The sequence below is a fragment of the Watersipora subatra genome, chromosome 2 (assembly GCF_963576615.1).
Source record: "Watersipora subatra chromosome 2, tzWatSuba1.1, whole genome shotgun sequence".
In the NCBI taxonomy this organism is placed as follows: domain Eukaryota; kingdom Metazoa; phylum Bryozoa; class Gymnolaemata; order Cheilostomatida; family Watersiporidae; genus Watersipora; species Watersipora subatra.
In genome coordinates, this window is record NC_088709.1 from 28,223,738 (window position 1) to 28,237,312 (window position 13,575).

A 13,575-nucleotide genomic window follows, 5' to 3' on the forward strand; every position below is an offset into this window, starting at 1 on the left:
CATAACTAATACTCAACACCTAATCATTTTTTAAAACAGAGGCTTCTACTTTACTTGAGTAACCTTACTACAACATACTGTAGTCAAATCCACAAACATGACAGTTTCACAACAAGATAATAATACTCTTGGCACGAATAAGCTACTACCTTGTTGAAAATTGCAAACAGTAACTTTAAGAGCCCGACCTAGCAGAGTTGCGAGCTTTCAAGAATATAGCTTACAAACCAAATTTATAGAATTCAATATGCCTGTTCAGTATTAATCATATAATTATATACTATTAATAAATCCCACGGTGTCATTGTGTGTTTGTCTATCTGTCTTATAGTATGAGTCTTTGGTTCGTGCAAATGTTTCGACATTTTTGGTTGATTTCATCCAAACTTCACACACACATGCTTCTTGCCTTCCAAGAAGGTCACTAAAAATATTTGGTTTCAAAACTCCCGTCTAGTTCCTGACAACCAGCCTCGTAAACACCTCTGATCGAAAATGAAGGACATCAACGCACTTACTGCTAGTCTATTATATAAAGCATCATTAACAGACAAAAAATCTTCAATCTCAAAGGTCACTCAAGAGTCACTCAAAGGTTTTTGCCTTCTAAGAGTCTGAAGAAAAAGTACTAAAGAAGACATCGGTAGCCAGATCAAACATTACACTCACCTCGGTATTAGAATTGTAGAACGAGGTGATAATGGGATTTCTATGCATGACTTGTCGATGAAAATGCACACCGTGAGACACATATCTCTCTTTAACATCATTTTCAAGGCTAGCGTTCACTGTGTCTAAGATTGTCTCTCGCAGTCTGTTCCAGAGATATCTTATTCTAAGGGAATCATAGCATTCATTAATAAATATTATATATCTTTCATGGTGGTCAGACCTTTCTGAGAGTCTCTTGAATAGGCTCTGGTGTTGTTGTACAAAGTATCAAATCAAACAATGACAAAGTAGTGTGTTTGTATCACATAGTTTACCAGATAACCAACACGTTTAAATTTAGCTAACAATTGTATGTCACTCTGACAAGACCATTCCTGCCAACTCTCACGCATTGGGCGTGAGACTTACACAACCACCCCAAAGAAAAAATGAAAATGCGTGAGAAATGTGTGAGATTTTTGCCCCAATTTCCACAATTTTATATATACTATCATTGATACATCAATTGCCCCAAAACCAAATCTCACGCATTGCCCCACTCCTGGGTTGGCAGGCCGGACAAGACAAAAACTTGTTCAAAATATGTGTTGACAGGTGTGTATATACATGAAGCCAAATGTAATTGACTGCAAATATTATTAGGTAAAATTATGCATTAGTTGCAGAATTATCTCCTAAAAGGTAAGGTATAAAAATGTCATACCTGGCTGCTTTTAGTTCGTCAGCCCGTTCATCTTTAACTCTTTCTGAACCAACACTGTCCGACCTTTTGCGGCTATTTTTGTAAGCCTTCATGTTATTGCATTCCTGTAAAATAAAAAAACACTTTTGCAGTTACTAACAAAAGCGTCAGAACTGTGATAATGGTGACTTATTTAAATTTAACAATAAAAATAACTTGATGAAAGTACCTCGAAAATGTCAATAATTGTGTTTGCTATATTAAATCGTTATTTAAAACTGACGATTCTGTTGCATCGTAATAGTTACAATAGTAAGAATAACAATATTAAACAGTAGTAAGCGAGTACTAACTAGTTTCGTATGGCAAAATAACGAAATTCCACGATGTCGTCGGCCATTATTGTTTATCACTATGGGAGATCCCGCGGGAAACGTAATCTTATTGAATCGCTTTTAGGTCAGAATGAGACAACTTCAAAAAGACTTCAACCAAGAGGGAACAATTTCAAAATTGTTCACTCTCTGTTTATGATTTTCTTTTTGTACAAAATTGTAAATGGAAATTTTGCTTTGTTTGGTTAATTTATGAAATCAATAGTTTCTTGCCTATTTTTTTGTACATGTAAAATAAGATTGGGAGTAACTCACAAAGCTTGCTTGAGCATTTCATTGAAAATAATGTCGATGTTTTACGGATGAACATAGAGCTTAGCAAAAAGCTTCCATTTAGGACGTACAATTTGTAACTAAAATTTGGTTATTGATAAAAACGTATTTTATACTGTTTGTCTTATTACTTACTGAAATAAATAAGCTCATTTTTTTCTGTAAAAACTAAATAGTAGACTTCAAAAGTGACACCACCCTTTTGCACTGCTGACTGCACCAATAAAAGTACAACAGAATGTACAACTAGCACTACAACAAGAATGAGAAATAACTGTTTGCAACTAAACTTTATAAAAAACTTTTATATAATTTTGCTATGGTACATACACTGTTAATCGCGGTAAATTGACAATAATATCTCCAGCATTTGAGCTAAATGGACCGATTTGAATATCAGAAATTTCCATTGTCTTTCAGAAAGAGATTCAACAGTTAGCTGAAAGTTACAAAAGGTTAAAAATATTCCCTATATGTATTGTAGAGTAGCTGTAACATTTGCAAACAAAATTATAATTTCATTATGTTGCACCATCTCAGAGTGACAGAGGATATCCTACAGTGACAGAGGATAGGCCACAGTGACAGAGGATATCTCACAGTGAGAATGATTTGGGCATTTTTATCATAGGGTGTCATCGCAGCTTACAAAGAAAAGCAAGCAAAAATAGTTTTCATGTTATCACAGGCTCGCTTTAATTTCAAAAATAGTTCTAATGGATTTTTCAAATCAATATCATGTTTGTAGAACACCAATATACATACATTTACATATATTGTTATAAAATGTTACAACTATATATATTATATATATAATGCATATATACGGCATGTATATACCATATATGCATACCGTATATATATTAGGTATATATAATATTTATATACGGTATATATATACCTATATATATAGTATTTATATACCATATATCTATACAGTGTATATATATGTATATATATATATATATATATATATATATATATATATATATATATATATATACGGTATACATGTATATATATACCGTATCCGGTATATGTTTACCATGGTAGATATATACCGTATATATGCCCTATATATATCATATATAGTATATATATATCATATATATACTGTATCATATATATACGGTTATATATACATGTATATATATATAACATTTTTTTATTTATATATATACATGTATATACATGTATATATAATACTATATATACTAATATATATATACTATATATATATATATATTATATGTGTGAGTATGTGTAATATGATCTTGGTGTTTATGTTTAACTGTAATGTGTCGATGACGTGAAAGCTTCGCACGTCAATCACGCATATATTCTCAGTCAACAAACCTTTCTTTGCTCCTTCTTACGTACGACAGGCCAGAAAGAGTTGAATAAAACTTCACAACTCGGTTTACAAAACTAGCCTTTGACCACATTATTCTCACTAGAATGATAACAGGTATTCCATAATGCGAATGTCGCAACACTGTATTTTGATCATTCTATTGTGGTTGTTATAATCAAAGGGTCGTTACGGCTGATTGAGCTAGCATGTATCAAAATCAAAACAGAGTTAATACATTGGTCGTGAGTACGAACTTCAATTATATTCATTGATTAAAGTGGCAGACAGAATTAAACAAATGCGGGCTAACAAAATTCATTCTACCTCAGGTGTAAAGGCTCATTGTGGCCCGCATAATGCTATCTTGTTTGACAATCAAGTTCAGTGAGGTTAGCAACCGTTACATAAAAACAATTCTCTGAGCCATATTTGCTACAGAATTTTACAATCGGATAGGGTTAGCTAGACCGTACGAAGATATAGCCAGTTTTTTTGGGGTCTAGCGAAGGGCTGCTTTCCATTCTTTACTTTGATGCAATAAAATGTCAGAACTTTCTCTGAAAAGACGAAGAAGCGGAGCTATATCTGGCTCAGAAAGAATAACAGGAGTAAAAAATGCTCAAGCCGATGTGCTCCTTTTGAAAAAGAAACAACATTATGACTTTCTATTCAAGAAGAAGGAGCAGGTAACTATTGAAATCGAGCGTTTGTTTTTGGCAGCGTATCAAATCTTTTTCCTGTTAATGTCTTTGAGCTTTAGGTTAAACCTGAAAATGTTCTCATTGGGTTAAACCTTTCTATGTTAGCTTTAGGTCAGGTCAGACTATATCAACTTGCTACCAGTAATTTGAATAATCTGGTATCATTTGTGTGTGGGTTGGGCCAGTGACGAGTAAACCAGCCCTATACTAATGGAGAGAGTTAACTGAACACCCTTACAGAACAAAAACAGCATCTGTAAAAGCACTACTTTATACCAATGGTGCTCTGTAGCAGTAATCTAAAGTGCAGGATAGACAAACCTATTTCACGGCCAGCTGCCGCAACAGGATAGAAATGCTAGCATGCATCAACCAGATCATGCCCATTGGATACCACAACTTTTTAGTCAAAGCTAGAATCATTTCATGGTCGCGTGTGCCTTTATAGAAGAAGAAAGACGACCCAGAGCAAAACCACGGACTAGCGACAGACAGACTAGTGACTAATGTAGATCACAGACGTTTCTATAGCAACACAACATGACATAAAACTAACATGATTAGTGTTTATTGATTATTATTGACTAGTTATTATCGATTGATTAATGGACAGTACTGACTGCAGATCACTTGTTTATCTGTAGAGGCTATGGTATTATGTCATACCATTCATTACATGATTTTATTGCTTTTTTCCAATCATATTAACACCTGTTAATAGTGTTAATATTAACACCTGTTAATAGTGTTAATATTAACACCTGTCATGCGTTAGCAGCTTTAGTTATTTACAGGATGTCTCCAATTGAGCTGTAAAAACTTGTTCACACTGTGTTGCCGTATTTTGGTGTCGTTCAATGGGTGATTATTTGTCGACTATGTACATCGTAAATCGATGGCATCGTCAAGGCAACGCTGATACGTCATGAAAGATTGCAGCTGTCAAACTTTCCCGATAGTTCCTCAAGCATCCAAGACAGTCTGTGCAATGTGCATCACTTCAGCAATAGTGATTGGCTGCTGCGGATAGCTTGATATAAAGTTTTCTTCCATGGCGGTGGATACGGTATGCGTATTTCGCCGTTATCGCGAACACTTTGTGTAATGAGAGTGCTATGCCGTGGACTATTCGCTGCTAAAACATGGATAGGTTTATTATGGTGATTACAACGTAATCGTTTATGATCATCAAAGTATTGTGGGAATAATGCTGACATATGACGATATAGTGTGAACCAGACTTAAATCTATGTCGATACGAACAAACCAATTTATGAGAAGTCATAGTAACACACTCTCCATTATCCTTAGAAAAGAACATGTTTGATGATTCACCCTGATATTGCTGGCTCATTCTGATATGCTGTCGTGAGGTCCGTGTATACAGTAAAGTCTTCTGTTTCAGGATATACAAACTGAGGAGCACAGACTTGAGAATGAGAGCAAATTACTAAACTTGGAGAGCAAACGCAACGAGCTTGAGTACAAACGAAGACTGTATCCAGACGCTGACTTGAGCAATGATGAGATGACTGTGAATAACCTTCAAAAATATCTGGTACATAGTTTGTTCAGAAAGTGAGTGAGTGAGAGTGGGTGAGAGGGTGAGTGTGAGAGAGAGTGAGTGAGAGAGAGTGAGTGAGAGAGTGAGTGATTGAACGGATGAGTGAGTGAGTGAGAGAGTGAGAGAGAGAGAGTGAGAGAGTGAATGAGAGAGAGTGAATGAGAGAGAGTGAGTGAGTGAGAGAGAGAGAGTGAGTGAGAGAGAGTGAATGAGGGAGAGTGAGTGAGTGAGAGAGAGAGAGAGAGAGAGAGTGAGAGAGAGAGAGAGTGAGTGAGTGGGTGGGTGAGAGAGTGAGTGGGTGAGTGAGAGCATGACCATCCAAACATTGTCTAACACCAGCATAAAAATTTGTGATTATTCAAAAGAGTATGATACATACATGTACATGCATTCTTGTGAATTGCAGGTGAGAAATGCTGGAAAACTAAACTATACAGACAAAAGTTTAGAAAACAAAGTGAGAATTAGGTGTTCGACGGATACTGTTTCTCCGATAGTTGCAGAAGCAAGGACGACGATTACAAAGAAAGAGCTGATGCGAGCCGTGGAAAAGAATAGAAAACGGATGTATAATTTTTTAGAAAAACCTATAAGCAGACAAAACAAGAGACACACACAAAACGAAGAAATTGAAGCATTCGAAAAAGTTGTTGAAGAGAACACCGTAAGTTTTCAAAACTCAAGAACAAGCCTAGATATGAAATAGTTATGGTTAGTGCTTTCACAAACTTTGGATGTTTAATGAGTAAAGATTCTTCAATTAATAGATTAATGCTATTGAGTTTTAGGCCTAGGCAATACTGTTAACTTTTATAGCGCTGCCATCTTTAATTGATACATACAGGTAATTTATCAAAGTTGTATATATAGAGGGAAAGACATACAAAAAGCTGAAAAACAAAAACTTAAAAGTAAAATTGAAACTGTGAAATCACTTTATAGAAAACAACTTCAACTTTAGTTTCAAGTCTGTTCTTTTTTATAACATTTTTTACAATTTGTATAATTATATAATAACTATATAATAACTATATATCAAGTGAGAAGTGATCATAAATGCAGATACAAAGCTGTGAAAAATTATATATACATATATTCATGCGACAGACAGTACTGTTTCGGCTATTGAAGCCTCATCAGTGCAGCTCACAGCCAGCAAGGGAGAAAAATCCCATTGCCAATGAAGGTTGAATTCCTGCCATGAAACAATTAAGCTACCTCATAGAATTTAAGGAAGTCAATGTGCTGACACCAGAGTGCTCCAATCGCCAAAGTGATGAGCTTTGCTTGAACAGTGTTTAACAACTATGTATACAAAAAAGTATATTGCTAACCACTATTAACTCAATGTTTAACAATATATATATTATTAAACATTGAGTTATATATAGTTATGATAGAGTTAAACATTGAGTTATATATAGCTATACATAGAGTAAACATTGAGTTACAAAGAGTTACATCTAAAGTTAAGCATTAAGTTACATAGAGTTATTAGCTTATTAATTATCCCTTTGCCCATAAGATTTGAAATTGTAAAATGTGTGATAAAACTGTCTATAGTGACACACTTGTCAACCTTTCTGCTTGAACAGCTGCCTGGATATGCTGGGCATTTGATGCCAGATAAGCAAAGGACAACAGCAAAAAAAACTGAACCTTACAAGCCAACGTACTTAGCATTGCCAGCAGTTCAAGAAACAGCGCCAAAAAAACTGGTCAGTTCACCTCGACAGACAGGAACAGTCAAGCTAGTTGTACCTCAGAAAGCGAGAGAGAAACAGGTGGGATATGTATTCTCACTGATAGGGCATTCGCCAAGTTGCTGCTCTTACTTGTCAAGTTGTTGTACACAATTATCTCAAGTCAAGCTAATGAGACACAACTCGAGCTTGGCAGCCAAATACGCTACTACCCGCGCCACTAGACCTCCTTGCTGCTTTTCGGAATAATTGTGTTCATACTTATTTCACACGACAATCTCTCACAGTGCACCGGATTGCCAGAGAAATAGTAGTTATAAAATAAAATAAAGAAGATATACAACTATAGCTAAAATTTTACTTTTCTGGACACACCCAATGAACATCTTTCAATGGTTTAGTAATGAGTCATCATGAGTCAACTCAAGTTATATACAATGTACATTCGATTCCGTAAAGTGTGATACGTTTTTCAGTTTTCGATACAATATTCATGGAACAACAACAATGTACATAACTAAATCTTTAGTTCATAAATAACACTGCATCTATAAATATATTTCTCAAAGTATGTCTGTATGTCTTATATCTGTCTGTCATTCTGGCTATAGCTATTATCAGAATAGCTGTAGCTGGACAACAATGCAGACACAAAGTCTTGGCTTACCGCCATAAGAAGCCTAGCTTATTAAGCAACTTAGTGGAATTTTCCATTGGCAATGTGCCTGGCTAGTAGCTTGAAAGTTATAATTGTTTGACAAAGTTTTAAAACCTTTACAGTTGTTTTTATTTTTCTCCTAATTTATTTCAATTACACAAAACACTTCTCTCATGATATGTAGTTTGAAAGTTAAAATGGGAAATGTTGTTATATCTTAAATACAAATCAATTTTCTGTCCAAAGACTTTTTTATTACCTGGGCATTGCGGGTTAGCACAGCTGGTTGAGTAATAATGCTTTGAACATCAAGACAATGTTTCGATTGTAGCTGTAGCTCTTTCTGCACTTTTATGTCAGTGAGTAGCTTATTTCGTACTCTGTTAGGAGTTCCATAAAAGACTTAAAGACAACCCGATAATTAGGGAAGCAATGGAGACACATCAAAAGGACAAGGTCCAGTCTGACCTAACAAAACCCAGTCAAAGCGTGGCAGGAGTACTCTCTCGCATGTCTAAGAAGAAACCACCCACTAAAAGCCAAGTGCAGGTAGGTTGTCTCGTCTGGATGGTCTTAATACAGTATTACACAGAGCTAAGTGTTTTGGGATTCTGGGATGTTGTTTTGGGCTGATTTAGATCAAATATTTTTAAAGAAAAAAAACAATGTTTTGTTAAAATTGTTTTATAGCCTAACAATAAAAACAATATATAAAGAATGTAAAAAAGTAAATTAATATGGTAAGAGTCAGTAAAAAAAGGTTGTTTTGTTACTATTAATAGAGACAGACAGGATTGTGTATAGTTTTTAGAAATAGAAATTTTATTCGAAACTTCTAAATGTAGGTCATAGTTGTTACATTTCAAACAGATATTATACATGGAAATGTATGTATATAATTTATAAATGTATAAATATATATTTATATATATAATATATGCATATATATAATACATAATAATATATATAGTATATAGGCCTATATTATAGTATATAACATACATATTATATATAAGGATAAGTATATATATATACACATAGGCAACCACTTCAACCAAAACGATCTGCCAAACCACTGAGGAGCGAAGGTAAAATGCAAAAATGCTTGCAAAAAACTGCTGCGAAAAACTCATGCTAAACGTTGCGTAGGTTTGAAGGTAGAGAAGAAGATACTGATGCGATGCATATCTTATTGTAATTTCACTAAGTAGATTTTACACCTAGTTAGCTCATATATCATTCTGTATTGTAATAGTTTTGCCATTTCTTATCAATTTTCACTAACCTTCACGCTTTCTCTTATAAAACTGCAATATTTCAACAAACTCTGAAAGCCATAGGTTAGAAATTACTAGTAAAGAGTGTAAGAGGGGTGGAGTAAAATACTTTCTTGAATTTTGTATCGCATGCTGAAAAGCTTATATGTTGAGCCAATCATGAGTAGAAGTTTGATAAATTTGGTAAATTTCCATTTTGGTTAAGTCTGCATCTCTTTTTAGAAATCGTTCTCTTTCTAATACAAACTGAATGATAAAACATGCAAAAAAATATAAAATAAACCAAATATAAACTAAGTTATACTTCACTTAGTATATGTGTCAGTTATTTGGTGGGGTTCCTTATTACCTCCCCCATCTCTGAACTGATGCATTGCCAGATTTACTCTTTCCTTTTATCTTTTTAAGGTGACAATAATGGTCAACAATGAAATAAAATTAAAATAGAAATGATTATTCCAAGTTTTGCTATTTTTGCGATGTTTGAGATTTTTATTTAAAAAAAAGCCCTACTGCAGGAAGAAGCTGAAGTTGTACAAAATCAGGTGGGAGAATTCTGTGACAGAATAGAAGGCCTTCTTTGGGAGTTTAAAGAAGAGCAGTTTAGACAAGGAATCAAATTTGTGAAAGATAAGGATGCAGCCTGGAACAAGTCAGTTGACTATATTATATTGTAATGCAAGGTGTTATCCTCACCATATGAAATCACTTTCACATATTTACTAAATTTTATGTCTATTATCTAAATAGAAAGTGGCTACTTTTTAACAATTTGACAGAACTATATTTCTAGTTGGTCAATAGGAAAGTTTTGTACATGAGAAAAAAATTACTCATGCTACTACGTACAGCTGCAGTGAATTGGTAGCATTGGTAACAAATACTAACAGCTTAAAGCAAAAAAGAGAGGAGGCAATCACATTTCGTATCTATATATTTATCGCAGAAATCAAGGTGGGTGTATTCTAGTGTAAGCAATTCCTCGAAGATCGAGTACAAGGCTTCATGCAAGCAGTCCTTTTACCACATTTGCACAAACAATGGATTCGTGATCTTGTGTGCCTGAGTCCAGTGGCAAGGGAACTGTCCCAAAGAGCAACAGAGCAAATTGAGGTTGGATGTCATTCCTGTCACCACCATTGGAATTTTTTGGGAATTGAACCTCAGCATGTTGTTAGCGAGCCAGGTGCTCTGGACCACTGGGCCATGACAACTCACTTATAGTATGGTTCATAGGGAATAGCAAGACTTATGCGTAAAATGCTATCATCTGTTAGAAAGAGAGTTGTGTTCAATTACTTACTTTAAATTGTAGACTATATATCATGCTTACAGTTGACTCAAAACAAATCATTAAAACGCATGCACAACTCAATTAAGGGCGAGAGTTGTTTTGGTTCAAGTATGCACCTAGTACTATCTACCAAAAACAACTAACTACCCATGTGGTCACTACTGACAGATTTATGGAAACAATGAAAAAGCGAAACAGAACCAACAATGAGAAGGAGGAATCTGACCCGGAAAAGCCATATCTGTACCTACCAGACGCTCCTAAGACCAGACGGCCAACCACTTCAATTCATACGGAGTTTTCTTCTCTCACAGAAAAGCAGCGAGAGATAATAATGGTAGAGAATCTGAAAGTTGACAAAGAGCGACTTGTGGAATCAGCACCTACGAGAAAACGAGGTTAGGCAGCTGTATATGCTGTAGGTGAGCAGGTACTCAGTCGGATGACATGAACATAGATCGCGCCACTTTTTTTATTGGCTTCAAACAATCTATGTAAGCGGTTTTTAAGAAGACTAGTACACTAACAGTTCTATGCACTGTGAGAAGTCATTATGTGGAGTCACTTTATTCATAATTATTGTTGAATAAAAAGTGGTTGATTGGGGTGGTTGATTGGGGTGGTGGCAGTGAGCTTGGTGTTGATGCCGAAGTGTTGGGTTCAATTCCGGGATGAGCCAATTCTTTTGTAACGCTCTTCGTGTGGCTTCGAACAGAATGGCATTGCTCTTATTATAGTAAGAATTATAAATGTGATCAAAAGCATTCGGGTAGTGAGATTATGATATGATAGTCACCAATCATGTACTACGCGAAGAATAAAAACCGTCTAAATAAAATTGCTATTTGCATGACTTTATAGTCTATCTGGCACCTGGTTGTTCCGAAACGTTAAAAAATGTATTTTCATCCTATAAGTCAGTTTTAAGCCACACCCTAACCTCGGTCAATATCAATAGATAGTGATTCCAACTACTGTATTTATAACCAAAATGACGCAAATTAGCAATTGCCGAATCATACTGCTTCAAGCGGACTGACTTGTTTCACACTGATGTAAATGCAATGAAAAATGTGGAAGGAGAATGATGACGCCGATACCTAGTTAGTTTGAATGGTAATATGCTACTGAGCTATTGAGTTTATTCGTACCTAATCGGCTTGCTATAAAATAATAATTTGCACTGACGATTAATCAGAATGGGAGTTTAATCAATAAAGCAATCACTTGTTGGTTTCTTAGAAGATAGGTTTCCATTAGCTAATACATAATCTTATTAAAAACTTATTTACAAACATTTCAAAAATATATCGCTTTTTTGCCAAGTGAGATTCAGAACTGAAGCCTGGTATGAGTTAGAAACATTGTTTGACAAACAACCTTGACCTTGTACTTTAACACAACTGTATTATTGCAGGTGTTCCACATCATACAATTCAAAGGTCTTTTCACCACTCACCAAGAGCAAAGTTACAGCGCATGTTGGAGAAGAATAAGAACATTCTAGATTCTGTCGCGCAGGCTTCCCAAGACAAACAGGAGCCTGGAGCTACTGAGCTGATCGTAGCGACAAAGCAGTCACAAATTGCTGCATTATAGCTGGCATCACCGTTGCTGGTTTTAGCAAAAGATCAAAACAAGCAAGTTTCCTAAGAGACCTTCTCCACATTTGTAGTATTTTGCGACGGAGTTCGATGGCGCCCCATGATACGGCCTTACTATTACATCGACTTGACGCAATGCTGCTCTCAGACATGTACAGTGTTCATCAGATTCACTGGCTAATGGCAACTAAAGCTACTTGATCTTTTACTAAATATGAGCTTGCAAATACTTGTAAGTTTTTCAAGAAACAACCCTTCATATTCATGTTATGCTCAAGTTGAGATTTGCTTTTCATCATGTGATTAAAAATGGAAAGTCCACATTTCTTGTTTTTTTTTACGATTTTGCTTGTATTAAACATAAAAGTTATCTGGGTATAGGCTATGCAGCAATCTGAGAAAGTTCAGTTAATAACTAGAGAATGATTCTTTGTTGCTTTTGATGAACATATGTATTATCATTTCACCACATCACTGACACTGTGTAATAATAAATATATAAAGGTAGATGATAGATGCTTCGGCTTCATTCAACTGAAAAGGCATAAAGCGATACGTAAACAGTCCCAATCTAGCTTATGTAACAACGTGTTCAGCTCCACAGGGATCAGTTTCACAGCAAAGTGACAAACATCTTCATACTAATTAATTATTGTTCAAAATCAATCTCGAACAATGATTTTGAACCGCACACACTTGCAGCGCTGCAACCTCAGAGTAAAATACCTGGCAAAACATTAACAACCCCCTGAGAAACCTAATCTTGCTAGTTTGTTAGATATTTAATATCAATGGTAAGCTTACAGAAGATAAAGAAGACAAAGGTGAATTATTTGTTGCTACTATACATAGAATGAACATGATGAATGCAGAGTATTGCCCAGGTAATAAGTCTTTGCACAGAAAACTTGTTTTCATTTAACATTATATACAACATTTACCATTCTAACTTTTAAATTTCATATGATGAGAAAAGTTTTTTTGTGCAGTTCAGATAGATTAAGAGAACAAATGAACAATGAGTACGTGTAGATGTGTGAATAAAAAAGGTGATTGTTGAAGCAGGAGCTTGTTGTATTGTAAGTGTTGATGGACGATACTGGTACCTCTCGATAAGAAACTAATGTAATAATGAGATATCGGACTGTCTGTGTCTGATACTTTGTCTGACCAAACGGAGAGAGAATGAACAATTCCTATTCAAGAATGCCCATGTGAACATTTTTATTTTACAATTTCTAGCAATTGCCCTTTGCAATAACCGAAAATTGAAGATTTAAATTGCGCCGTTAGAGTTGCACTGTACCAGAACATTTAAATTTGAAATGGCACAATCAAAAATTACAAAAAATTGAATCTTGGATTTTGAAATAGCTTTTAAAAAAATTTCAAAAGAAC

The 13,575-nt window shown here is 34.9% G+C and overlaps 2 protein-coding genes across 2 annotated transcripts in view; one reads left to right on the forward strand and one right to left on the reverse strand.

The window, feature by feature from the left end:
• Positions 1–1,467, reverse strand: part of LOC137388100 (uncharacterized) — a 66,755-nt gene extending 65,288 nt beyond the window's left edge. Inside the window, exons 1-2 of the mRNA XM_068074612.1 lie at positions 1,376–1,467; positions 670–874 (exon numbers count right to left, since the gene is read on the reverse strand). Coding sequence (XP_067930713.1) covers positions 670–874; positions 1,376–1,467 — 297 coding nt within the window. The remainder of the gene's footprint in view (positions 1–669; positions 875–1,375) is intronic.
• Positions 1,468–3,918: 2,451 nt separating this feature from the next.
• On the forward strand, positions 3,919–12,547 carry LOC137388101 (uncharacterized). The gene is made up of 8 exons (XM_068074613.1): positions 3,919–4,062; positions 5,483–5,635; positions 6,048–6,305; positions 7,237–7,425; positions 8,390–8,551; positions 9,798–9,931; positions 10,742–10,971; positions 11,991–12,547. The coding sequence occupies exons 1-8, from the start codon at positions 3,919–3,921 to the stop codon at positions 12,170–12,172; spliced, it is 1,452 nt and encodes a 483-aa protein (XP_067930714.1). The 3' UTR covers positions 12,173–12,547.
• Positions 12,548–13,575: the final 1,028 nt, after the last annotated feature.